This window comes from Orbicella faveolata, unplaced genomic scaffold, assembly GCF_042242905.1.
Source record: "Orbicella faveolata isolate gen_17 unplaced genomic scaffold, um_ofav_v1 contig_24, whole genome shotgun sequence".
NCBI lineage: Eukaryota > Metazoa > Cnidaria > Anthozoa > Scleractinia > Merulinidae > Orbicella > Orbicella faveolata.
This window is the reverse complement of record NW_028301552.1, coordinates 29,382,153-29,410,000: the sequence shown is the minus strand read 5'-3', so window position 1 is coordinate 29,410,000 and position 27,848 is coordinate 29,382,153. Positions and strand designations below refer to the sequence as shown.

Sequence of the window (27,848 nt, the reverse complement as noted above, 5' to 3'; positions counted from 1 at the left end):
AGCTACCACCTTTTCACTGGAAAATTTGCGTGCATGCAGTCAAAGCTTGTAGCAGCCGACTAATATATCAAACATATATTGCGCAATCATTCGAAAAATCACGTTTGCTGCAAATTTACTTCCTTTTACTGCGAAAAAGGAAAAAATAATGGTTTGTTCCTCTTTGTTGAATTAGTTACGAGTGACAGATATTGAGTCATAAACTAATCTAAAGACATTTGCCCAGCCATAATCTTTGACATAACTGCATACAGACCTTTATAATTGTTGTTTCCCTTGATTGCTTTTGTGACAATCACTTAACAAAAGGCCGTAGTCGCGTTTGTTTTTCTCTACCGGAAGTCATCGTCACCGGAAACACGTCTTATTCGCTCTTTTTGCCGGGCAATATGTATCTGTCACGTGACAATGTTGTCGCCCATATTGTTAGGGAAATATTTCCAGTAGCGACAGTAGCGAGTAATAACTCTTTACCTAGCCAAATTGGTCGCCTTTTCAAGTTGTGTTTGATTGATGCAAGGAGCAAATTCTTTGATGATTTGTGTGTACAGCCATGAGTGAAGACTGTCCGAGGAGAGGCATTACTTTCCAGTGCGGATTGGCCCGGGAAACTTACGGTTTTGAAGGAAAGGACCTCTCGGCCTTGAAAGAGTTGGCGTGTTCTTTCCTCGATCAAAAGGTATAATTAAGCTTATTTGACCACCAGCCTATCTACTTTAACCGCAGTTGTTCTCTTTAGCGTTGAAATATCACGAAGGGAAAATTCTCTGTAGCCATTCGTCTCTCGGTGTGACTGTTTGTCAATTCGAACGAATTGACTTGACCAGGCCGCGTCGTATATTTTTCTCTCGATTCGGTCTGTATATTAAAGTCGATCTCGCGAAGTTAAGCTATATTTTTTTATTATCTCATTGATCATCTGTTACTTCTCGAGTTAAGCACCAACCAAATAATATATTCCCCGAATGTATGTTGCTGTACTGAGTATTTTTTGTTTTGTTTTTTAAAGCTTACCGTAGTTTATTTAACGGTTGTGCGCTCATATCGGTCGACGTAAAATGACAGTTCATGTACGTGTCTTTGTACTTACGGTCGACAATTTTAGTTGAATCATGTCATGTTTTGTAATTTCCAAGTCAGACCGCCTTGTCCTTTTTTAAGTAACTTTAGAGGTCGGCTATCCTAATTTTCGTGAACCACCCCGTGTGTCTGTGAGGGACAGTCAATGGCGAAAACAACGTGTATTAGAAATAAGGTGGAGATCGATTCTTTTGCTGTCACGCGGTTTAATTTATTCATGCGCATTTTACGGACGTTCTAGTAAGATCTTCGAACCTATATGCCAAGACCAAAAGCCTGCAGCCGGAACCTGAATATAGGCAATTGTCCCTGGCGCCGAATATTCCGTCAATTTACGCCGATGTTATCCGAAACAACAGACAGTCTGCAAAAGGCCAAACGCACGCGTGTATATGTTATAGTCCACGAACGCCCACATGTATAAATACCCTATACCAAGTTTAAGTCTTGAAATCTCCCATAGAAATGGTGTTATTAGCCTGAACAATGTGCAGTGTGGTGTTTTTTATCGGTTACTTTTCAAGAACATTTGAAAAACCGGCCTGCTATAGAATCATACAGAGCTATACTGGGTAAAAGTGTTGTACTTCCTGTTTTCTTTAATTTCGATCTTCTCAGTTCAACAGCCTTTTAAAATTTGCATGTATTGCGACAAATATTTAAGTAACGTGCAATTTGTTAATTCTTCTGCTGGTTAGTACGTTAACACCGGTGTCATGAAAACCAATCGAGTAGTACACATTTGTCACAAACTTGGCCTTTAATATTTTACATTTCAAAAGCAACTCTCAAATTAAATGTTTTTACAAAGCTCCATATAGGTTAATTGGTAACCTCGAGCAAATTAGTCAAATTATAAATATAACTTTTTTGCTTTCTCTGCTTTAAAAATAGTTGCCTAATTATTTTATTTTCATTTCTGTTCTTTCATTTTAAACATTGCCTAGTTTTCACCTTTGGTGGGAAAATTTGAGCCTTTTTTTAAATTTAATTATTCCTCCCCACATTTATCTATTAATTAATTAATTTATTTATCTATTGATTTCAAGATGATGTCAAGAGAACCAGCTGTTTAAATTGAACCTTGTATATAAGAATTGTGAAGGAGTGGAGACATGAATTTGAAATTCAAATATTTTTAATTTGTCCAAGGTCACACACTGATTTTGAATGAAAGAGGGTAAACAATATTTATAAATGATAAATCTTTCCACATATATTCTTGAAATATTAGATGAGCAGTGCATACTGCATACACAATGGATATTCTTTGCATTTTTGTAGAATTATACATGAATAAGCTTTGCCTTTTTTTCCATGTCAATTTGTATTTATTTTTTGCACCTAAGTGGCTAGTTGGTACCATACAACTTTCTGTTTGGGACTGGTCTCTTTTTGACGAGGTTAATTGTTCATTCAGCAATGAATCTGTCTATTTTTACATGGTCCTATTAAATTTCGAATGGTCAGTTGCTTGTTATGGCATTTAACAAGAAATATAAGGAGTAATGTAATTCAACGTTTCCAAATTTTATGATGTTAGATACATTGAAACATCAAATCATGTTACTCCTTATGCTTCCTATTAAATTTCATCCCCTTTAATCAGTTGCAATACCTTGTGATGACAGATGACAGTAAAAAGAACATTATCCAATTGGGGATACCTAAACGAAGGACAATCCAGTTTTATTGTTAGCAATTCAATGAGCGTGAACATGTTAAGCGGATTATTGCTCTATCAATTCCAAGTCCCTCTATCCCCGCTCCCCTCCTTAGCATTTGCTGGGCATTTAGTGACATTTCTTGACCCAGGGTAGAGCATTTGCTAAAACCAGTTGCCCTCCTGTTGAAAATGCCATGAAACCCCTGAGAAATATGAGAAATAAAATGCCAGTTATTACATTGTTAAAGTTTTATTACTTTCCAGAAGTGCGCCATTGTTTCCAAATGCGATGGTTACAGGCAGGCTTTTGGCCATGTGGCCGTCCAGCTGTCCTGTGGATGACCACCTTTCAGGAAAAAATAAATAAATCAAACAGAGATCTTGTTGATTTGCACTCAGTAATTTTACAATAGTTCATACGAAATCACTTGATTTCTATAGTGATTCAGGAAGTGCTTTTGAACACACCATCTCACCATCACCTTATTTCTACTTCAGTTTCCTTTGGTTACTTCATAGGTGAATGCCGCCCACTATTTTCCCGTTTACATTCGTGTGGAGCATGACGTGTGTTACCGAACCAATTTCACCGAGAGGAACTTTGTGTAACCAGGAAGAAGCGTTCCTTCTGGGGAGTGCTTGTTGGTGGCTACATGAAGTACTAACTTGTAAACCGGCACGTGTTGTTTCACAATCATTTTTATAGTGACCACAATCATTGATTTAAGAAACCTTTGCCATGCAACAATCTTTGCTTAGTTTTGTTTGTGAAACACAACTGAATGCATTTAGTATGGGCAGGGGCAACTTCAGTTTCAATCTATTTTAGTGTTTTGGTGATGAAAACAACGCATTAGCATTCAGGACCATTCAAGTCTGATCAATACATTTATCAACTGAAAATTGCAGAAAACGCACCTAAGGCACTTCAATTTTTCAAACTTTTCTGGGAGGCATGCCATCAGAGCTCCCTAGCATATTTGTTATTGAACAGCCACTCACAGAATCCTGGCTAAAAGCCTGGTTACACGTTTTAATTAATGAAGATCCATTTCCAACAGTTATTGCTTCTACCATCAACCAGAAATGGAAAATAGGGTGGGGTGAGATATTTGTGGTCTTGCTGAAGCTCTGCCATGGGGATTTACACAGTTATATATTCTAGTCCCCTTGTGGGGGATTTGCAGCATTTTTTCAAAAAAAGTACTACAAATGCCTAACAAATGTCCCCCACAGAGTTGGGGGGGGGGGGGGTGGGGATGGAAGAGCTTTGCATTGACTAAGCAATTACTTGGGAAAAGTTGTCAGGTGTAATGTCAGGGCTGTCAATAAGGGCCATAACCTATAGCACCTGTTACGGCTGAGCATGCCTGATGGACTCTTGATGCTACAGGTGAATTTGCCTTTAGTTGATACAATTCACCCATGAAGTAGCAAGTTTGATACAGGTGTGAAGATCAAGGCCTACAGATGAATTGAAACTTAATGAACAACAGCCCTGTAATCTTTCTTAATAAAAGACATTGTTTTCTTTGATCTAGTTTCCAGAAAACTCCTGCATTGGGATAGCAGATAAAGTCATCTTGTTCTTTCACAACTACTCCACAACAAATATTTTGACGAAATTAACCAGTGTGGAACAGTTGAAAGAAGGATCTGTTATTGAAGTTGTTGTTTCAGGTAAGAGATAACGTTTGCCTGGGATAGGATGCGATCACTTGAAGACTCTCCCTTGTGTATCATTAGATTGTCAATCACACAGGTGGCAAGAAGATAGAAATTGTCAGCTGTTACATGATTGTCGATTGAGTAAGGCATGACAAAAGTTTGGTGACCAGGTTTCAAGTTAATAATGTTCAATTTGTGTTGTTGTAACAGGCAACTGGCTCTGTTTCCAGTGGCAACTTGTCAGCCTTTGATGTCATTACCAGCATTAAGCGTGCAAAATTGTAGCTGATGATATTGTTACCATTGGAAACGAGGAAAGTTGCCCTTGGCAACACTGTAATTTTAAGGCCAAAACTTTGTCACCAAGGCTTTATCGCACCTTACTCAACTGATAATTGTAGTATTAATAATTTTGCTTTCTTTTTCTTTTTTTGAATTTATTTACTATTTCTGAGAGTGTTAATAATAATAATATTGTCTTGATCAAGTTAGTACCAAATAAGTCAGGTGAGGCAGCATCGGATTCCCTTTGCAAGAATACGAAAATCTGGTTGAACTCTCGTTTGTTCATTATTTTATGACATGTGTTGTCTACATGTACATGACAATGTGATACATCTGGTGTTAACACACTTCATTTAATATTGAACTCACTTTATTTAATAAATAATAATGCTTAAAACATTTTAAATACAATAATTAGGCATGAATGTAAAGATAGTCTAAGCTAATCTAGGCGGGTCGTGTTCTAACTGAATTTAATTACAAAAATTAATATAAGATAATACATACCATTGATACGTGTATAACAAACAAACTTTCCAACACATGAGATTGACAAAGAGTTACAACTGTTTTTGTCTACATATGGTGTCTACATGATTATGTGATACATGCATGATGCTTACAGTACTGCACAAGAAGAAATTAAACCTAACAGGGAACGCGTTTGGGAACGGGTATAGAATGGCAACAGAACAGTACAGAACGGATAGAAAACGGATATGAAATGGATATGGAACGGATAAGGAACGGATAAGGAACTAGGATGGGAAGGCGTGTGGAACAGCAACAGAACACGTTCTTTCAAGCGTTCCCTGTTAGGTTTCTTCTGATTGGTACTGCACAGGTTCGAGAAAAGTATTTACCAAGTTATTGGAATCTTTGTGTGTTATTCCTGACTAGTCTAAGTATTATTAACTTTTTAAATAAATGTTTTATTTATTTTATTCGTACTATTTATTTGATTTGATTTGATTTTGGTTTGTTTTTTTTTGTTATCTTTTATTTTTGTCTCTGTGAAAGTTATTCTTACCCACTGTGACTACACAGTCACGTTTCTTGACTTTTTGGCCATTTTTTTTTTTTCAGCAAAAGTACCAGATGATGGGACTGTCATTCGACCTCATCAGCTAATAGTTCACTCCTATAGGTCTCCAACATTCTGTGACTATTGTGCTCAGATGTTGTTTGGTCTCATAAGACAAGGACTCAAATGTGAAGGTATGATGGCTGTTAGTAGCACCCATGACAAGGCCATGCTCTAGGAAAAATTCTAAGGAGCCCTTCAGGCACCCAGCCTTGTAGGCTAGGGTGCCCAGAAGTCAAGCTTGGTGGCCTGAACGAAGAAAAAAAATCTTGAAAAATCAATTGATGAAAATTATGTAAGTAACATTTTTAACTAATTCATGACAACCGATTAACCTTTAAATAAAAATGTCCTGCATTATTTCCAGGGCATTTATCTGGTTTACAGATGCCAAAGATAAAAGGGTTGCATGTAGTTTTCTTGTCAAAAATTCCCAAAGAAAGACAAAATTTACATGTTTTTTTAGTTAAAATGGTTGATATATGTAGAAAAAATCACTTCCTTTTCCTCTATGCTTCTGACAATTTAGTTCACAATCTCCTTCAATTAGGGACTTTTCTTGTACATTATACAAGTCACAAGAACTAAGAAGACTTTTGTTGAAACTACTTGAAGTATACGAGGAAACTGCTATCCTTATCAGTGAAGGCGGGTGTTAAAAGCATAGAAAAAATGTATGCACATCAAGCCACCGATGTTTTGACTTCACAGATGGATTTAAACATTCAGAATTGAGCCATTTTGCTTTGAAGACTTCAATACAACACAAGAAATCAAAAAGGGAAAGACATATTATTGTGAGACTGTTTTCATCTCTAAGTTAAATCTCAAAAAAGAGGTTGCCTGGCCAGGCGACTCGGTATGTTTTTCTTGTCGCCGGAGATGGAAGCTGGTCACCTGAGATGATCACACAAAGCTAGAGCATAGCCTTGAATGTACATTTAGTGACTTTCTTTACCACCAGATTTCACAGACATGTCGCTCTTTTTCCTCTCACTCTATTTTACCTCAGGTGATAAGATCAGAGTAGATACAAAAAGCAAGTTTATCAAGAGTTGTAAGTAATACAGGTCTCCATTCATTGCACAAAATCCCCCAACCTCCAAATTGTTTGCCATGGGTAATTGATGATGCCAGATGGTCACTTGCCATAAACAAGCATCCCCCCAGGGTTTGTACCAATTCTTAATATATAGCATGCTAACAAAACTGTCATGAACCTCAAGCATGGAGCAGCCAGTCTTGATCTTCGTTGGTTTAACTATAATATGCTTTTCACTCATTGATAACTTCTTGTTTCTTGTCTAGGATGTGGTGGTAATTTTCACAAGAGATGTGCATACAAGATACCCAATAATTGTAACGGCTTAAGGCATCGCACCAGTACTGCAGCACTGAATGCTGCTCCTCATTCAAATACCCTGCCAAGGCCAGCTTCTCAGGTTGGGGGTTGGAACGATTCGTCATTCTTGATCCACCAATCAAGTTCTTTTAATGATAGCATTCCTTCATCAAAAGAGAGACGAGCAACTTGGAGTGGACGACCAATATGGATAGACAGAGCGATATCGGGCAGAATCCAGATTCCACACACATTTGCCGTTCATTCATACAAGAAGCCTACAGTCTGCCAGATCTGCAAGCGTCTGGTAAGCATATATTAATACATGATGTGGCATGTAGGTTCTCAACAGTGGTTACCGTTACCACTGTGAAATATAGTTGGGAGTATTTGTTTCTGAATCAAGACAGTTTCAGAAAAGTGGTCAGTGTCATGTTAAGCTTCAGAGACAAAAATTACCAAATTCTCCTGACAGGAGTCAAGCTGGTGAGCTTCTGTAAACTAATTGGACACTTAAACTGCTCAGTAACAGGAGACTTATGCGCACTTGCACATATAACAATAAATTAGGTTCAAATGTGACAAGCATACTGCATACAGGACCTCCCAGTGTCCTATCCCTGGTGGGTCATCAGTTTGTCTGTTGCAAATGTAAGGTAACTGTAAATCATGGGTTTACTATTCATAGTTTCATTAATTAATTCATGATGATGTCATTGCATTGTAGTTATGCCTACCCCTTCAGTCACTTTTATTAGTGGCAGCTCTTTAATGCTATGTGTAACCCTTTTTCTTCCCAGTTAAAAGGCTTGTTTCGTCAAGGTGTTCAATGCAAAGGTATTTATTTAGTTACATTACTCTTCTTAAATTGATTTCGATTAATCTTTTGGTTATCAATACTGCATAGCACATGTTAATTTAAAAAAGACAGTCCACAATTTCATTGTTACAGAAAGTGTAAGTGAATGATGCAATATTAAGAAGTTTTGTTTCATTGCAGATTGTAAGTTTAACTGCCATCGAAAAGGGTGCGCCGAAAAGGCACCAAAGAATTGTCTGGGTGAAGTGTCATTTCTAGAGACAGGTTAGACAAGTATGAGGTGTTAAATTACATGGTACATCTACTACTCAGAGTTACCACACTAAAAGAAATTGAAATTACAGTCAGACCTCTCCTTATGGACACCTCCATAACACGGACATCTCTGTATTGAGGACAAATCATATACCTGTAGTCCCAGTGAAACCAGAATTCATACAAGCTCTTCGTCTATAATTTACGGCCACCTCTACAATATCAACAGTTGGCCCTGCCCCTTTGGTGTCTGTATTAAAGAGGTTTGACTGTGTTTAATTTACTGCTTATTGTAAGTGCTTTTGAGAGTTAGAAGAAAAATGAGAGTGGGTCAGAGTTCGGATTCCAACTCATGCCTGTTTGGTAGACTTGGAGATGCGGTTACCTCATTGTTAGTGCACTTGTGAGCAGTCCAGGTTTGAGCCCTTTCACAGTGCCTCTCTCCACCCAGGTGTATAAATGGGTACTGGTGAATTTAATGCGGGGGATAACCCTGTGATGGACCAACATCCCATCAGTGGGGGGGGGGGGAGTAATACTTCTAGTCACTTCATGCTACAGAAATCAGAGGTAAGCGCTGGCCTGATAGGCATGTATGGCTTGTACATGTATGCAGACTTTACCATTCTTTGACCATTGATGTTGGAAAAAAATCAGTCAGCTCTCATTGGCTCTCATACTTGCTTGTGCTGACAAACACAAGGAAGAGTGAGAAACCCAACGTGATGTTAACAATGACATTGTCTTTTAACTGCCATTAGGATAGCTCAACTGGTTGTGCACCATTCTGCAGCATGGATTGTCAGGGATTCATGCATCCTGGCAGACAACCAACCAGGCTCTGGCAAAAATAACTCATAAGGTCATGCTGGCTGTGTGTTTAAAAAAAAAACTTGTCTTAGTTAACATGATTGTAACATTGAGCAGTGACACAAAGCCATTGTTCTTACATGTAGTTGTCTCCTACCCTTCTTATACTTGATTAGTTACGTAAAGGTAAAGTCTGCGTCAGGTTAATTGGTTGAGCATACTGCCCAAGCTTCTCCTGGTTTCCATAGCATTAAATGACTACATGTTGGAGTAACTCTGCTCTCCCCTCAATGTGATGCTAGTCCATTGCAGGGGTTACCCCAGCATCATTAAATTCTCTGGTACCCATTTATACACCCAAGTGGAAAGAGGCAGGCTTTTAGCAGGATGGGCATCTAGGCATCCTGTGAAGCCTGGGCCATTTATTAAAGAAAATCATTTTATTTTTCATATGTTGCCTTATAAATTGTTCATTTGAGCAGGCCCTATAGCACATTTTGGACGCCCACTTTTCAAATCCTGGCTAAAAGCTGGGAGAAAGGCACTGTGAGAGTACACAATGCAGTCACCCCTGGGGAACTTAAACAGCTCAAACTGGATTTCAGCGCACTGTCTAACCATAATGGCAATATGCCTTCCCCCACATACATACTAAATTAGTGGCAGATATTGAAGAAGTCATATCTCTCTTCAATGTTAAGGACTGGGCTTTTTGACATGTGCAGCTTATTCATGAGTTAGGTGGGGAGTTAAATTTAAGTGTCATGTGGCTATTACTCCTCATGTGGCACATGGCACAAACCCAAACTTAGCCTTGGCAAACGTACTTTTAGATTTTCCGGCACAGCCCTTTTTAATTCACAACCTTGTAAAATCCAACAAGCTGTATCACTCTCCTCTTTTAAAAATCTTGTCAAAGCCCATTTTATTTATAGCACGTAATTTATGATATCTATTTTTTCCCCTACCAGTTCATGCTTGTAACTCGTTTCAATTTTTTTAAACTCTTTTTATATAACTATTTCAACTACTAGACGTTAGTTGTTTTTTTTTAACTCTATTTTTATAACTATTTTATACTATTAGACGTTTTATATTTTTAGAAACTGTATTTAGCAGGGCCCCTCTGGATACCAGCCACTGTGCTGAATGGGCCACCCTGCATAAATAAAGTTTTACTTACTTACTTACTACTTACTTACTTACATGTGCTGTATAAATCCTGTTGTACCCATCTTCTGCTTCCTGTTGTAGGTTCACTAGGTTCCACTGATTCAAGTGCCATATCAGAAAATTTTTCTGAAATGGATCTAAGTAATGATATTCCAGACGAGCATGAGTATAGCGAGAATGAAACCGAGGCTGAGTCGACAAGCCGCAGTAGCCAGGAAGAATTTGAACCCACGAGTCCTTCATCGCCAGACTATGAATTGCCGCAGTTGACCCCAACAATGAGTAACAACATCCCCCTACAGAGGATAGTAGTGTCTGTTAAGCACACGAAGAGAAAAGGATCTAAAGTGCTAAAGCAGGGATGGATGGTGCATTTTACCAGCAAGGATACTCAGGTTCATGTATAGTAGCATTCTCGGAGACCCAGGGGCAGATAGTCGGATCAGGAGGAAACTTGTCAAATGGACAAAAGTTGTATAACGATAACAAGAATTAACAAGAAATGGGCTGTGTAACTGTTCACTTAAGAGTAGCTTCCCAGGAGCTACTTCATTTGTTCTTTAAGGGTTCTTTTGCACCTCATTTGCTCATTTGACTTTCTCCTGACTTGACTATCTGTCCCTGGCTCACCAAGTATGGTATTGTAGAACTTGTGTGTTTTGTTTTGGTCTGTCAAAATACATTGTTTTACCAGCATAGTAGAAAAGCCACAAAGTATTGAAAGTACTGATCCTATTCTGAAGCAAAAATCAAATCTTTTGGAATGAAAGATGGTTGATTATTGTCAAGGTAGGTCTACGCTCTAGAAGCACGCGGGTGCCACAGGCGACATAATTTTTGCCTTTGGGCAACTGGAAAAACTGCCAAGTAGTTTTCTTATTATTTGATATTGATGACAGGGAAATTGAACATTAAAAAAACATAAGCCACAAGAAAATATTTTGTAAATTAATGTCACGGAAGACACTGGAAAGGGATTTTTCAAACCTTACACTTTTAACTTTACATCAGGCTACAGTATAAAGGTTTTCAATCATGTGTCCTGTTACTTTTTTACATTTCTCACTAATGTCTTTGTGAGCGTGTAAGATATGACCCTAGTCTGACTCCCTTAATTCTGATGGTCTTGTGTTGCACTCTGACTTATGCTTTTACATTTCAGAGGAAAAGACACTACTGGAGGCTAGATACAAAGTGCTTGACACTATTCCAAGACTCTACAAGCAACAGATATTACAAGGTTTGCTTCATGCTAAGTGAATTCTTTTTGTTATTTTACGACTTCAAGTTGTAGGTTTGCGTATTTTTCCTTATTGGCCAGCAAAGAGGACTGGATGGAAAAGTTTCTCATTCAGTTTCATGCATTGGAATGTTGTAGCAGTGCTAAATTCACCAACATTTATTTCTATTTTAGTACTGTCATTTGTACTCGGCCATCTAAATATTAATATTTATTAATACTGTTTACTATTTTTATACAGGAAATTCAGCTGTCTGAAATACTGTCAGTTGATTCCAACATTGACCCTCTAGCAACAGATGCCACACGGGCTCCGCACTGTTTTGAAATGAAGACAAGAGACATGGTGTACTATGTGGGACAAGTTGAAGACGAGAATGAGACACCTGACCCAGATAGTGGCATCGGGGCAGTGGCAGGCCAGGCTTGGGCTGGTGTCACCCGCTCTGCTCTGATGCCAGGCTGTGTCACTCCGACGACAAGTGTTGCTCCATCAAGTAACAGTGGTGAGTGTGCTCTACCCCATCCAACCCCATTGGACCCCACCCAACTCATCCCACCCCACTATTCATTATTTGTGTTGCTAGCTTTATGTTGAAAAGCAACTCAGCTCAGAGTATCATTTGAATTTCTGTAGTTCGTCTTGTGTGATCGTCTGGGTGAGGGTAGTTCTGAAAGGAACTGTTGTTGTTGGTGACTGATGTTTCGACAACCTGAGCAGAAGTGATCTTCAGAGTCCAGTGAATAGTGTTAGTTAGTTGATGATGTTATAGGTCTGGTCTTTTGAAAGTGATTGGTCTGTTTAGCGGTGATGGTATTGGCTGCAAGACTTGTGTAAAGTTTGTCAGCAGTTATTAGTTGGTTCTAGTAAGTTTTGATTTGTCTACTGTTAGTCAAATTAACTCCGTTATTGTATTATGCAGGTTCAAACAAACATTTTTGTGTATTCATTCATATTGTAAGTCAAATTAACTCCACAAGACGACCTACTGATACTCCTGGGTTCAAAATAATAATCATGTATTATTTGAATTTCTGATCAGTTGTGAGCAATCCTGATGTAGAGATGGAAGTAACGCATGAGGAGGAGAAGGTTAAGGATGCTCCACTGGTGAGTGAACTGCCATGATACCGTGTGTCATTGGTTTACCACGTTGTGTATAAAGTGTGTTGTTGTTGTTGCATGATACTTTGTGGTGTACGCATGCCATGCATTGTGTGACATCAGATGTTAACTTGGCAATTAGTCAGTTTTTAGTGGTATCAATCAACCTAGGTTTACATATTTTACAATTACTTATAATATTGACCATTTACTGCCTTGGACAGCAGTTTTGCTGTTGAAGCAGAAACGTCCACATACAGGACTCTGGGGTTTCATTAGTGGCCATGGGCACCAGATAAACTGACCAGCTGTGGGGACAATTTTGCCCGCCTGGTTTGACCATCTAGCGGAAAATTTTTCCTATGAAGAAATTCAGTTCAAATAGTTTTACCCGCCTGTGAAAAGCCGTTGAAAATGAAACCCCTGAGGTCTGTTGTTTAAGCTCACAACCTGTTGCAGCTGAATAGGCTTAATGTTATAGGTTAACTTAGCTGTTGTTGATGCCATTCGCTCACAAAACAAAACGTTTGTTGTTGGTACAATGACTTTCATGTAAAACTCAATGACAGGCCTAGCTGATTATGGGTATTTTGAAAGAATACCTACACCATTTTGGACCCCAACATCATTGGCTATGTCGTAACAGATTTGTGCAATGAAACACTTGATTGTGTGCCCACTGATTCATCATTGCGGCCTGCACAAGTCTCACTGTCTCTACTTTTCACATTTAAAGGACATCAGTCAGCTGTATCAAGTATTTCCTGATGAAATTCTTGGATCAGGACAGTTTGGAATTGTATATGGAGGTTAGTGTTTAAAAAATTGATATTTTTGTGATTGCCTTCTAACATTTCTACCATGGAGAATGGACTGAGAGATTTTCCAACTGGGGCTGTTTTAGTTTCGACTTGCACTGAGTTGCTTCTTGTGAATCTTGTCCAGTACTTAATTAAGTAAAAGTGCCTCACCCAGCAGCTAATTTGTTAATGCATGTACTCTAAGACGGCAAAGCAAGCTACTTGTGTTAAGCGCGGGAAAACATGTAGCCTGCCGTAAGCAGGAAACCGTTGCCATGCGTGGAAAACACTAAAACGGATTTGAGCGCTTCAACAGGGTTGTGCCTAAATCCTACCGCTCAGAAGGACAACCGAGGAGTACTAGGAACGAGTTTCCGAGTCGAGCAGTTTTCAGAAATTGTCGGCTATTCCAATATGGCGGACTATACCAATCATATAAATATGCGAATTGCCAGTGGTAAAACTATGTTGATCAACAAGACAAGTACGTTTTTATTCACCTGACAAGTTAAGAATAATGTGTAGAGAGTAAAGCAGTGAATTGTTTGGCAAATGCTGTATATTTCTTTAGATCTCTTCCCGTCTAGTTCGTAAACCGTAAATTTGTATGCCGGCTAACACATTACAATGTAGACGTCTTTGACTTATGATAGGCACAAACGTTTTTAAATACGTCGTTCCTTCAGGACGAATTTATTGATTGATTCGGCGGATCCCCGAATTCAAACTTCCTTTGCCTTGTCCCTCTGGCCGGAAAGGATCTTGGAAATACTACCGTCCAGAGGGACAGCTTGTGTATAAGGTAATTGGACTTAAGTGCATGCACATTTTTATTTGTAGAATAGTTTGATACATTGCTCTTTAGCCTTACACTACACTAGATTATCACTCTACAGTAACATTTCAGTTTTTTGTGATCTTGTCCCTCTGGCTGGTAGGATCTTGAAAATACTACCGGCCAGAGGGACAGCTCGTGTACAAGATAATTGGACTTAAGTTCATGCACAGTTTCATTTGTACAATAGCTTGATACATTGCTCTTAAGTTTTATACTAGACTAGAATCACTCTACAGTTGAATCTTTTCAGTTTTCTGTGATCTTGTCGCTCTAGCCAGTAGGATCTTGAGGGACAGCTGCTTGTGTATAAGGTAATAATTATTGGAGTCAAGTCCATGCACAGTTTTATTTGTACAAATTAGCTTGATACAATGCTCTTTAGTCTTACACTACACTAGAATCACTCTTCAGTAATATTTTCAGTTTTCTGTGATCTTGTCCCTCTAGCCGGTAGGATCTTGAAAATACTACCGGCCAGAGGGACAGCTGCTTGTGTATAAGGTAATTGGACTCAAGTCCATGCACAGTTTTATTTGTAGAATAGTTTGATACATTGCTCTTTAGTCTTACGCTACACTAGAATCACTCTACAGTAATATTTTCAGTTTTCTGTGATCTTGTCCCTCTAGCTGGTAGGATCTTGAAAATACTACTGTCCAGAAGGACAGCTTGTGTATAAGGTAATTGGACTTAAGCCCATGCTCAGTTTTATTTGCAGAATGGGTTGATTGATTGCTTAGTCTTACACTACACTACAATCACTCTGCAGTAATATTTTCAGTTTTCTGTGATCTTGTCCCTCTGGCCGGTAGGATCTCGAAAATACTACCGGCCAGAGGGACAGCTTGTGTATAAGGTAATTGGACTGAAGTTCATGGTGTCTGTAAAGGTCTATTCATGCTCTGTTGCCATTGCAATAATTCTCAATCAATGAACATGACAGTATCAGTGTGGAATCTTAAGTTGAACGATGGATCTAGAGTGTTTATTTAGTGAGGGAAACTGATATATATATGTACAACTGGTTAAGGAAGTATGGAGATGAATCCTTTTCAGGCAAAATTAATATTTTACTGTTGATGAGAACTTTTGAGTTCTTTTGAATGTACATTCCTTCAGTTTGGTAGCATTTGCTGTGAGATCTGCATTTTCATCACTTCATGGAGAGAGGGAATGTCATCCTGGAAGATAAGACAAACATAGTGAATTTCTGCAAGAAAGTGTTATGAATAGGAGATGTGTAGTTGGTATCCGTGTAGTTTGGTTTAAATTGATTTTCCATTACTTTGTCATGCGATGAGAAGTGTTGATACTTGCTTTTGATTCAAAATACCTGGTTGAAATTAGGAGTTTCTCCCCTGCTGAGATGCTCTGGAAACTAAACATAGATAATACCAATGAATTTAAAATGTATCACCAGCACAAGTGATCAGTTCAGGGAAAGACGAACACTTTGATTTGAATTAACTCAAGCCAAGCTGATTATTTAAAGAGACATGGTAATTGATAGAATATGGTATTTGTACAGCTTACCATACAGACAAAGACACCACAATCATAATCATTCTTTTGCTTAGGTGTATCCTATGTATAGGGATTCAATTAAAATGTGTAAAAAAATGTTCAGTCAAAAGAGCCAGAGCTTGTGTGGACTAAGTGCAGACAAAGAGCCTGGCACATTTATATTACCATAAATCTAACTAACTGGCATATATCTAACTGACGCCATCGCTGCCATGTTAGATGACCATTAACAAAAGAATTAGCTTAGTTTATTGTTCTTGTCATCCAACATGGCCGCCAGAGTCTTTGTCACTTGAATTTTCTGCCTATTTCGCACCAATTTCATCACATGCAATTTACATTGTCTGAGACTAGTCACTGGGGGTGGGAGATCATTAACTCTGTTACCTACACCATAAGGACCCCTATAAGCTTTCTAATGCAACTGTAGCTCTATTTGTTCCATTTATAATTGTTTTGTGTGCTGACTAATATAAAAAATTTAATCGCATTCAATTAAGCTGTTGTTTAACAATTTTTTTTTGGGGGGGGGGGGGGGGAGGGGGGCGAAAGGGGGTCAGAACCTTCCAGTTCTCCTGCTTCCCATACCTTTATCTCTTGACTCCTGCCCTCCTCCATTTTGCCCTGTCCCCTGTAAATAAGAACACTCAAAACACATACTTATCATTTAGCTGCGCAATCCTTTGGACTTTCTTTTCCTTTTTTCCTTTGTTTTCAGCCTTGCTCCTCTAGCTCTTCACGTCTTTTGACAGTTTAAATGACAACATTTTATGACCTATGATATAACCACTGTAAAAGGGTTTCCAATTTTACCAGAAGTTGGCCTCAGTTTTTCAATCCAAGGGCAGATTTAATTTTTCCTTCAGTCCAGAAGTCTCAAGATAAGCTAAATGTAAGTCAAAAAACATTTGATGATTCCCTCCTTCGTAGAACTCCCACTTCCCACCCTTTCCTCTCCTGCCTCCTGCCCCCTATTCTTCTGGGGCTCCCACCCCCCTGCCCCCCCCCCCCCCAATTTTACTCATGGGTGCACAAATATGTAAACTGAGCATACTATTCAATCTGCTTAATTTTTAGGGTAACTGGGGTTACACTTATTAACTATTTACACTTATTTACACTTGTTATTTAGAAAGCCTCATTTTAGAAGTGACTTTGCGGGATACAGGCTTAATAAACATGAAGGAAATATACTAGAAATTTTGCAATGAGAGTGGCTTTGTGAGTATGTCAGGTCAGTGTCCTTTAAGCAACACGTTTTGGTTAAAGGATTTCTTTAAACCTATTTTGTTTAAAGGTAAACACCATTCACAAAAAAAGACAATAGAAGGACATTTTCGTTACTTTAATTTGTGTTTATTCCATCAACAGATAGTCTTACAATGCTAAGGAACAGTATCTAACTCTTTAAGTTTAACAATCCTCCCGAGGAAATTCCTCTATCCTTACACAGAGTATGTAAGTCACAAAATAATATATTAAATATTGATGTACACAACTTGAGCCCACTGGACATGTCAGAAATGTGTCCTAGTACTGCCTGGCACTCTGTTTCACTTGGAGTGAATGCAAAATAAGTTTTATTAAGGCATTGAAATCGAGTGTCTGATAACCTTCATATAAATGGGAATCCTCAATATTCTAGCCTGCTTTATGACTTAAGCAATAAGAGCAATTATCAAACTATTGTACAAATAAAACTGTGCATGGACTTGACTCCAATTACCTTACACACAAGCTGTCCATCTGTCTAGTAGTATTTTCAAGATCCTACCGGCCAGAGGGACAAGATCACAGAAAACTGAAAATATTTAACTGTAGAGTCATTCTAGTGTGGTATAAAACTAAAGAACAATGTTTCAAACTATTCTACAAATAAAAATGTGCATGCACTTCAATCCAATTACCTTATACACAAACTGTCCCTCTGGCCGGTAGTATTTTCAAGATCCTACCGGCTAGAGGGACAAGATCACAGAAAACTAAAAATATTACTGTAGAGTGATTCTAGTGTAGTGTAAGACTAAAGAGCAATGTATCAAACTATTCTACAAATAAAACTGTGCATGGACTTGAGTCCAATTACCTTATACACAAGCAGCTGTCCCTCTGGCCGGTAGTATTTTCAAGATCCTATTGACTAGAGGGACAAGATCACAGAAAACTGAAAATATTACTGTAGAGTGATTCTCGTGTAGTGTAAGACTAAAAAGCAATGTATCAAGCTATTGTACAAATGAAACTGTGCATGCACTTCAGTCCAATTACCTTATACACAAGCAGCTGTCCCTCTGGCCGGTAGTATTTTCAAGATCCTACCGGCTAGAGGGACAAGATCACAGAAAACTGAAAAGATTCAACTGTAGAGTGATTCTAGTCTAGTATAAAACTTAAGAGCAATGTATCAAACTATTGTACAAATTAAACTGTGCATGCACTTCAGTCCAAGTACCTTATACATAAGCTGTCCCTCTGGACGGTAGTATTTCCAAGATCCTACCGGCCAGAGGGACAAGGCAAAGGAAGTTTGAATTCGGGGATCCGCTGAATCAATAAATAAATTCGTCCTGAAGGAACGACGTATTTAAAAACGTTTGTGCCTATTATAAGTCAAAGACGTCTACAGTGTAATGTGTTAGCCGGCGTACAAATTTACGGTTTACGAACCAGACGGGAAGAGATCTAAAGAAATATACAGCATTTGCTGAACAACTCACTGCTTTACTCTCTACACATTATTCTTAACTTGTCGGGTGAATAAAAACGTACTTGTCTTGTTGATCAACATAGTTTTACCACTGGCAATTCACATATTTATATGAATGGTATAGTCCGCCATATTGGAATAGCCGACAATTTCCGAAAACTGCTCGACTCGGAAACTCGCTCCTAGTACTCCTCGGTTGTCCTTCTGAGCGGTAGGATTTAGGCACAACCCTTCAACAGTTCCCCAAGCCAAGTCACGGCTCGTTTTTGTTGACACTACTAGCTTAGCTTTGATTGGTTCCCCAGCGGTCAAAAATGGCGCCCGCGTGCAGTTCCCGCCCTTTTTCCCGCCAAAAATGCGACTTTAAGTGTCCAGTTTCCAGAATCCTCCAGTTCTAAGCCAAAAGTTATGACAGTCACTGAAGAGGTTTGTGCGCCGCGTTTGATTAGAGAATTTTCTTTTAAACTTCGTAGGCGTTCATCGTGAAAGTGGACGAGATGTAGCTATCAAAGTCATCGACAAACAACGCTTCCCAACCAAACAAGAAGCACAGTTGAAGAATGAAGTCGGAATTCTCCAGGTATGTCACGTAAATTATGCAGATTGTGGTAAGAGATGTACGCATGCTATATTTTTCCTTTCTTGTGTGTGCACGTTTTAAGCATTTAGACAAATCCTTGTACCATTTAGTCGTTACTGGAGCTAATGTGTAGCTTCGTAGCCTCCCGTACCGAAACTACCTTGTGAAGTCACTCGGTCGTAGTGTGATTATTGCATGTCAACTATTGTCACGACTATAGTCACTTTATAGCTTTATATGAGAGGTTTTCAAGGAAACTGCACGGAATGGCTTTACGGAATTCATTCATAGGCTAAAAATGTGACAGCATTCAATGTTGTTCTTTGGGTATTCTTGTCTCAAACAACAACAGAACCACCAACAGAAAAAACAACAATAACAGCACGAGAGTGCTTTACTAATGCAGTGGTTTTTTTTTTTATTTACAGCACGTCAATCATCCTGGTGTTGTGAATTTAGAAGAGATGTTTGAAACTCCAGAAAGGGTAAGCAATGAAAGCTTTCCTCTGATTGGTTCCTTTGAATGGCGTGTTATGTATAAGGCTGGAGACCAGTGTCGTCTCATCACATTAGTTCCCTAGCTCCTCCTATACCAGGTTTTGCTTGAAAAAACTGCAACTCGTGAAGTGACCTAGAAGCTCTAAAAGCTATAATCAAGGGCACATTTTTAGTACAATGGTTCTCTCATTTTGCCATCCAACACTGGGCAGAGGAAAGGGGAACGTTGTTCCCACGGCTTTTGCCACCGATTTCAGGCTCCTAATGCGCTCTGAATTTCAGTAAATAGTGTATCTTCCAGTTCGTGATGTGTACTTGGACTTTGTTACATACAGTCACATACAGCAAAGTGCCACCATGTTTCGGGCAGCCATGAAAAAAATCCTAGAAAAATTTCAGGTGTAATTCTGAGTGAAACAACTCTCGAAAATTGCTGAATTGTTTGTAAACGTCTTTGAATATTCTGTCTTCTATATGAACCATGTAGCCACGTATTTCCGTGAACAGCGGCCATCTTTCTTCGATTTTAGGATTGACCAAAGGGAACCGTGGCTTGCCAACGTTATCACTTCTGATTGGTTAACCGGCGTGCATATTTTGTCCGTGTCTGAGCGCACTGTATTATTTTTTAGGTGTTCGTGGTTATGGAAAAAATGAAAGGTGACATGTTGGAACTTATTTTGTCAAGTGCCAAGGGAAGACTGGATGAGAGATGTACAAAATTCCTCATAACACAGGTAAAATACGTGTACCGCCACCCTGCAAAGCGATGTTCTTTTCGTCAAATTCGTCTTATGTCCCGTCTACAATACGCTGGAGGAATTTGAAAACGCAACAATCACCGGTCATTATGGATTTTTGTTTGAGGAAAATTCGAGCTGGGGAATATCATGATTATCGCGATGTCATCGTTTACGAAAAGCTTCGTTTCCTAAAATGTTTTCCGTCCACTCTGAAACGCCAAGCCGGCGTTTTCAAATTCCTCTGCTTTGAAAAGCGCTTTCGAAAAGCTCAGTTTTCGTGACGGATTAATTTGGACGGTAGGCCGAACCGGAGAAATGAAGCTCCGTTTGCAAATTCCCCCGACGTAGTGCGGACGGGGCCTTCCAGAAATGTTTTGTCCTTCCACTAGAAATAAAATAACTCTTTCAACAAGCTTACACAACCCACAATCCTCCAGTTTGCTCAGACAAAGAGCACGTTCGAATCGTCGACTTTTTCAAATTCGCTTTGTCCTCCGTTGTCAACTTGTATTTATTATCAAGTAACTGTGTTAACTGTTTGGAAAGGCATTCCGTAATATAGTGCATTTGTGACAAATCTGTGTGAATTTTAAAATTGATAACTATGATTGGTTTTGAAACATATTTCTTCTTTGTTGAGGACCCAAAAGCGTCATTGCACAAATACACAACTAGACAAACTACTTTCAAATCTTTCATTGCAGATTTTAGTTGCTTTGAGAGATCTTCACCTCAGGAATATCGTCCACTGTGACCTGAAGCCCGAGAATGTATTGCTTTCGTCATTATCATCTGAATGTGGTTTCCCACAGGTATGACTTCCCCCTTTTCATTTGATTTTCGTCTTCATTGAAAAGGTTTCTTTGAATTTAGCGACATATGGTTTAGTTCCATTGTATTGCAAAGTTCTTCTTTGTTCTAATATATGTTCTCTTAAACAGATCAAACTGTGCGACTTCGGCTTTGCCCGGATAATCGAAGAGAAATCGTTCCGTCGTTCTGTGGTCGGAACCCCAGCGTACCTCGCCCCCGAGGTTCTACTTAATAAAGGATACAACAGGTCGCTCGATATGTGGTCGGTTGGTGTCGTCGTGTACGTAAGGTAAGAATCAATAACAACTCGGCTACGAGTCTTTATAACAGCGCATGGTGAAGATCTAATCTTTCGTAGGAGAAAAGATGGCGACTGGTACATTTATGCAAAATCTTTAGCGTACGAAAACTTTAACAACGCACATAAAAACGTACAGAAACGTTGTAACATCTTCAAATCTAGTGTACTCTATGTCGTTAGCACAGGGACAAATATTGCCAAAAGTGGGCAATTGTACTTAATTGTACTTAATGTATTGTACTTAATGGGCTATGTAAGGTTCGCATGGTATTGTAAGAAAATATGCAGCAGCCATCTTTTTTCCTGGGGAGGATTTCATCTCGTAAATTCGGAGCATCGTCTGATTTCATCAAACTCGGCCTAATGCCTCTTCTGCTAAGTATAAGGCAACATTCCCGCGGAATTCTGCAGCATTATTGTAAAGAAATCCTTGGTATTTTGAATTTAGTGTAATGGGTGATTTTTGTTCTTCGACAGTTTAAGTGGTACGTTCCCGTTCAATGAAGAGGAAGATATTCAAGATCAAATTCACAATGCTGCGTTTATGTACCCTCCTGACCCTTGGCAGGAAATTTCGCCGGAAGGTTTGTGTCGCATTAGAACGGTTCTCGACCAGCTACAGAAATTGATTTGTTTTCTTTAGTTCAGAAATCTTTTTGAAGCGTCAGTGTGTTGACCAATCAGAGCAGACGTGCTATCTTTCAACCAATCAGGAGCAAGCAAACAAAACTACAGCCATTCCCATCTTGGTTTCTGCGCTTGGCTTCTTCCGTTTTCCCGCGCTTTGCACCAGTTGCACATTTTCCCGCGCTTTGCACCGGTTAGATATTTTCCCACGCTGTACTGCGGTTGTATGTTTTCCCGCACTTTGTACCGGCTACACGGCTATACTTCGAGTTTTGACTGGTTTATAGCGTCGTATGCTTTTGACCTATTTGACCAGAACACTTTTTTACATGTGTTTGTCTGTTTCGTCCCTTCTGTTTTTGTCTATGTCGCGTTACCGATTTTTAACGGGAATAACAGCTATTACAGGATAAGTTTGATTTTGATACTTCAAAATTCGAACTTAGCTGCAAAGATTAGAAAATATGACAAAAGAACCTCCGAATGATGAATTCTTTCGTATTATTGCCCCAATCTTCTCATTCAAGTAGCCAGATAGACCTTTTACCCAGCCTAAATTTCCTTTCTCTTTTCCAGCCATTGACCTTATAAACAACCTCTTACAAGTCAAGCAACGCTGTCGCTATACGTGTGATAAGTCGCTTATTCACCCGTGGCTTCAGGTAAGTTTACCTAATGTAATACTGTGGTCAGTTAGCACGAACAAATATCACAACTTCCATCGTAAACATTTCACTCTTTTGTGTGTTTCATCTCATTTGTATTGCGTACTTTAACACTTCGCTTTTTCGCTCAAAAGCATACATTAAGAAATTCTTCGATTTAGCTCAGTAACTTATTATGTTTTTTTTTGCATGACTTATTTTATACTGTCAGAGCAACGTGTCAAAAATGCTGTGGGATGGTCTGTGATATAGCACTGCCCCCGAAGGGGAGGGGGTGGGGCGGTGGTACCATGTTTTCGCTTTATGCTACAGAAACCGTAATAGTCCATTTTCGAATTACAGTTGTTCCCTCTGTGTGAAAACGAGTCTTCGTGCGAAAGCGCTGAAACTCGTCTTCGTATGAAAAATTTTGCTCGAGGACTCTTTCTGAAAATGAGGCAAACGGCAACTCGGAAGTGGTCTAATCTCCACTTTAATAACCAACTGCCAAACATAACGTTCTAATTTAACTCCTACCCAGGACTACCAGACCTGGTTGGACCTCAGGAGTCTGGAAGCGGTTGTGGGCGAACGTTATCTTACTCACGAAAGCGATGACGCTAGGTGGCAGGCGTATGGCGAACAGCTAAAAGCGCGCCAAACCAGAGAACCACCGCGGGAAGCCGCGCGACCGAGCAATAACAGATTTTTCCCCCCAGTTTCACCAACGGAGCGCAGACTTCAAACAAGTATCAGCTTCTTGTGAGAAAGAACTGGCCATTATTATCACTAAATATCATTAATCAGTTAACAAATTAACTAACCAAATAATTAGTTAATTAATTACCTTAAATGAACACTCCTAACGTTTTAACACCCGGAAGAAGTACTGCGATCAAATTAGTTTCGCTTTTTGCGTTGTTTTTCAGTTTTCAGTGTGGATTGAAAGATCCCGTCAGTCTAATGGGTCCCAGTTTTTGAGCTAAAGCATAGGGAGGGGTGGGTGGGGTAAGATTTTATCTATGTAATTTCATATTTTGCCGAAATGTCACTCAGAAAATGTTAATGTTCCAATTTAATAACCGGTAAATGAGTAACAAAATTTAATGCACACAGTTGCTTATATATTGTATTTTATCAAGAATTGTCAACGAATAATTTTAAAAACAGCAACGCTTTCCGTCGTAAGTTATTTGTAGGTTTGTTGCCTGTTAATGTTTTTTAAAGGGAGACAGTTTGTGACTTCTGTGAGCTATGGAAGATAATACGCGTTGCCCTTATACATCCGAATGGAAAGAATGGAAACTAGTTGGAATTGTTTGAACGTGATCTATCAACAGTTTGGAGGTCTGGGACAAGTCGAGTTTCGTGATTGGTTTAAAAAAGCACGTACAACGTGCTTTGACCAATCAAAATAAAGATAGTTTTCAATTGGCTTTTTCAAGTACTTGCCATGATGCGTCCGGCTGGCAAACGACTTTGCTCTTAAGTTATAACGATCACTCTTGTAATATAACAGATAAGTTACCGCGAGTTTTTAAAAGACACCTTATGTAACAGGTTCGTTGGTGCTAAGTCGCCATAGCGGTCCTTGTCCAAACCAGAGGAGCCAAGTTCTGGCAGATATTTAACTTTTGTATCTTACTGTGAGTGGTCCCCACGAAACATTTGCGTTGCGGCACTCGATACACAGTAGCTTAAGTAAATAGAGGTCTCTCGTAGCGCGCTGTTTTCTTTTGCCGCTCGCGAGTTTGTCTGCATTCCGTTCTGATGACGTGGCTATTGAGCAGTCCGTGTTGTATCTCCGTCTCTGATTGGTTGAATTCGATTTCGCGCGCAAGAAACAGCCAATCAGAAATGGTATCATATAACTCTGTAGGGGTTCGTCGTCACAATGAAATGTGCGGGTTAATATTAGCATCTCTCGAGCAGAAAAGAATTGCGCACTCAAGGGGAGACGCCTATTTATACAGCTACAGGAATACAGCTTACTTTATCCAATAAAGTTAAGGAGTCTAGGTTTTCGAAAGTGAGACCACGCGTTATTCATCAGACCTGGATCACTACTGAGAAAAAAAAAACAAAACAAAAGGTCATGTACAGTGCAATCCTTAAAATGCGCGGAAGTTCGAGGAGTTTTATAGGAAAGTGTACTATTGCAAAATAAACTAGTTTTCCGTCACTGTTTTGTGAAAGAGGTGTTTGTCTTCCAGTCAAGGGAAGGTACTCACTGTTGAACTTCGTAAAGCTCCCTTGAAAGAAGTTCCCTTTTTAACAACTGTATGGCTTCCTTTTGCTGGGGCCCTGTACAATACAGACAACAATTTTTGCTCCATTTTAGCAGCAAAATACCATTAAAACATATTTCTTCGAGCTTGGGTGTTTCAATGTCGATGAATCAATCGTCGTTATAAATAAGCCTTGCATACAGCTGGCTGGTGCGCCTGAAATTTGAATTGACCAATCAGGATTCAGCAGGCGGGAAAAAACTTTATTGTCCTGACGTCAGTGTTTGTTAAAAGGAAAGGCATTGAAGTCGAGCAACTTTCTCACTGCAGACAGCGTTGAATATTCAGGCAATGAGCAGACGGGGGTAAAGGAGCGTTCTAAAAACTTATCAGATGTATTTCAAGGGCGTTTATTGATTTCAACTGCTTCAAAACTCAGTATCGTGGGCTATATCTTTACAGCCTTTCTGACTCTATTTGGCATGGTTAATACTTATATAATAAGTCAAATTATTCTCACATTTTGATTGGTTGTCACCTATGATCTATCAAAGGATAGACGCATAGATGACTTCATTAACATACTTGTTGTTTTTCTATATAACACAAATAGATTCCATGTTGCCGTGTGTCTGTTCAGTAATAGATCACAGGTGACGTCAAAATGTGGTGGAACAAATATCACTGATACATTCGGCTATCGCCTCGTGTGCCAGTTTTGTTCTTACCACATTTTGACTTCATCTGTGATCTATTAATTACCGAACAGACGCATGGCAACATGGAATCTATTTATTAAATAGAGTTGTTTTCGCTCAATTGTTACTATCGAAAACAACTTGCACCTGATTTGGTTTGCATTACAACGCTACGTGAAAAAAGCTTGGCCCCTTTTGCACGAGTTTTCTCTTTGTTTTTGTCATTTTTTTCTCGATCAGAAATTCTTTTTCGCCAATCACCTGATCCTCTTCCTCTCCTCGAAATGTAACGGTGCAGGTATCCATACTTCATGCTAAGTCTATCAAGAGTAATAACAAAGCGTTACAAGCATTTGAGTTCAGTCTCTAATTACAGTGAACCCCGTTAATACGGTCACCAACTGACTGGTTCAAATTGAGTAAAGTCTTGAAGAAGCCAACAGATATATCAATCACAATTGCACTTAAACTGTTCTTAAATAAGCATCCGGAATGCAGATATAATATTATTTTTAAAAATTGAAACTTCAATAACTACATACAATATTAACAATGGAAAGATCAACATAACTGGTTTCAGAGGCCGTATCGACGGGGTAAAATTATAAAGATTATACAGGTTGATTTCAGAATGTGACCAACGCCACATTTTGAAATCCCAACATGGCCGCATTAACGGAGTTTTCTTACAAGGTATATGAGCGTTTCGTCGGGACAAAATAAAAAGTGGCCGTAATAACGAGATGCTCGTAAGGTGGGGTTCCACTGTATTCATGATGTCATGATCTACTGGCCAATGCGCTGGACTTAATCCAGGCTCGTACCCAGTGTCTCTCTTCTCACGTCTAACTTTCTTACCTACAATCTTTTGTTCAGGGCGCGCCTTGTAGTCTGTTCAATCATGAGTTCGTAATCAGTCGGTAAATCTTCACCAAACAGTTTCTTCCTCAGGACCTTCGCTCTTCTCCTATAAGCGGCTGTTTTATCCACAGTTTCACAGACGCCAACGCGACGACTGCGTTGTTCTTGTTTTTCCGCCGATTCAGCAGTTACACCAGCTTTAACACCACAGGGCAAATTTTCCTCTTTGCTCTCCTTTGTCTCAATGTTAGCTTCGCTGACTCTCTGGCGTCGCCTTCGTTGTTTTTGTCTTTTCACTGATTCAGCAGTGACGACGCAGGCCATATTTTCCTCTTCTGTGCCTTTTGTCTCCTCTGCAGCATCACTGACTCCCTGGAGTTGCCGCCACTGTTCTTTTTCTTGTTCTGATTCGGCAGCGCTGGCAGCCTCACTGTTGTCTTCACTCGCTCTCTCTCTGCTCATCTGTTGTCCTTTTCTTTCTTCTGATTCAGCTCTTGCCTCGTCTGAAATGTGCACTACTTCATCAATCCCTTCTTTTACATGTAGTGAAGCGTTCGAGGTCGTTACCAATCCATGGGACCAATTCTTCCCGCAAGGACGGATTTCTCCAAATCTGTTTGACTCATCACTTCTTGTTTTTCTCAGGGATCGATGACCGCGGATTCCGCTTGGTCTTTGCGACTTTCTGGCCTTGCCTACTCCTGTTCCGAGCTCTTCTAAAGAGGATAAGTCGGTTACCGCACCGCCGTAATAAACGCGCCGAGACAACATTTCACCGCAACGACGGATTCCTCTAACACCGTTTGTCTCATCGCCTATCGTTTCTCTGAGCGATGGATGGTCGCAGATTCCTTGTCTTCGCGACTTTTGCTCCATAGGAATGGCTCGTTTGTTCAGGGAAAGGAGATAAATCTCTTCTATGATCACGTTTTCACTTGTGGGGCAAGCCGATGAGCCATTTCGTCTTTGAAAGACTGTCTTCTCGTCTCTTGATTTCTTGGTATCTAAACCTGCTCGCGGATGAGGCTCAGTTACAGCTGCTTGCTGACCGGTCGAGACGAATGCTGCATCTCTTCTCACGAGTCGTTCGACCATTGGCTCCCTTCGATTTGAAACTTTTCCTTCAATAGCAGTCGCATTGATTCGGTCGTCGAGAAATCTGCCTGATTTGTAATCATTTAAATTTTCACACCGATCATTTTGCGCGAAGTTAAAAGAACCTGACCTTCCAATGGCGCTGTCTGTGTTTTCGACAGTCAGTTGACTTGGATCAGCTATGGGCGGGAGAACACATCCCTTTTTTCGTTCGCTCTTTACCGCAACCAGCTCAACAGAATCACTTGCAAATATTTCTGGCAAGTTACCGGAACGGCTATCAGGCCAATAACTTGCCTGAAACACGCGCTCGTGTTTCGAACCTGACTTTTCCATCTCGCTGAATTTATTGATTCTTTTCCA

The 27,848-nt window shown here is 39.5% G+C and overlaps 1 protein-coding gene and 2 long non-coding RNA genes across 3 annotated transcripts; 2 read left to right on the top strand and 1 right to left on the bottom strand.

The window, feature by feature from the left end:
- Positions 1–416: 416 nt before the first annotated feature.
- Positions 417–24,785, top strand: LOC110047445 (serine/threonine-protein kinase D3-like). The gene is made up of 19 exons (XM_020753196.2): positions 417–679; positions 4,288–4,426; positions 5,786–5,917; positions 7,092–7,432; positions 7,926–7,962; positions 8,126–8,209; positions 10,265–10,578; positions 11,346–11,423; positions 11,665–11,929; positions 12,467–12,534; positions 13,265–13,337; positions 18,871–18,977; positions 19,406–19,462; positions 20,108–20,212; positions 20,923–21,030; positions 21,160–21,320; positions 21,810–21,916; positions 22,536–22,621; positions 23,145–24,785. The coding sequence occupies exons 1-19, from the start codon at positions 554–556 to the stop codon at positions 23,367–23,369; spliced, it is 2,613 nt and encodes an 870-aa protein (XP_020608855.1). The 5' UTR covers positions 417–553; the 3' UTR covers positions 23,370–24,785.
- On the top strand, positions 13,346–17,019 carry LOC149111228 (uncharacterized). Its single transcript, XR_016207809.1, has 2 exons — positions 13,346–13,812; positions 16,823–17,019. It is a non-coding gene; the product is annotated as an uncharacterized LOC149111228 (long non-coding RNA).
- LOC149111227 (uncharacterized) lies at positions 17,021–17,952 on the bottom strand. The gene is made up of 2 exons (XR_016207808.1): positions 17,777–17,952; positions 17,021–17,246 (listed from the first exon to the last, which is right to left on the bottom strand). It is a non-coding gene; the product is annotated as an uncharacterized LOC149111227 (long non-coding RNA).
- Positions 24,786–27,848: the final 3,063 nt, after the last annotated feature.

What these genes read in the sequence shown, in the direction of transcription:
- LOC110047445 (XM_020753196.2), top strand. Translation starts at nt 554, where the DNA reads ATGAGTGAAGACTGTCCGAGGAGAGGCATTACTTTCCAGTGCGGATTG. An exon ending in TATTGAAGTTGTTGTTTCAG is followed by an intron (nt 4,427 to 5,785) that starts GTAAGAGATAAC and finishes TTTTTTTTTCAG; the next exon opens with CAAAAGTACCAGATGATGGG. An exon ending in CTGAATGTGGTTTCCCACAG is followed by an intron (nt 21,031 to 21,159) that starts GTATGACTTCCC and finishes TCTCTTAAACAG; the next exon opens with ATCAAACTGTGCGACTTCGG.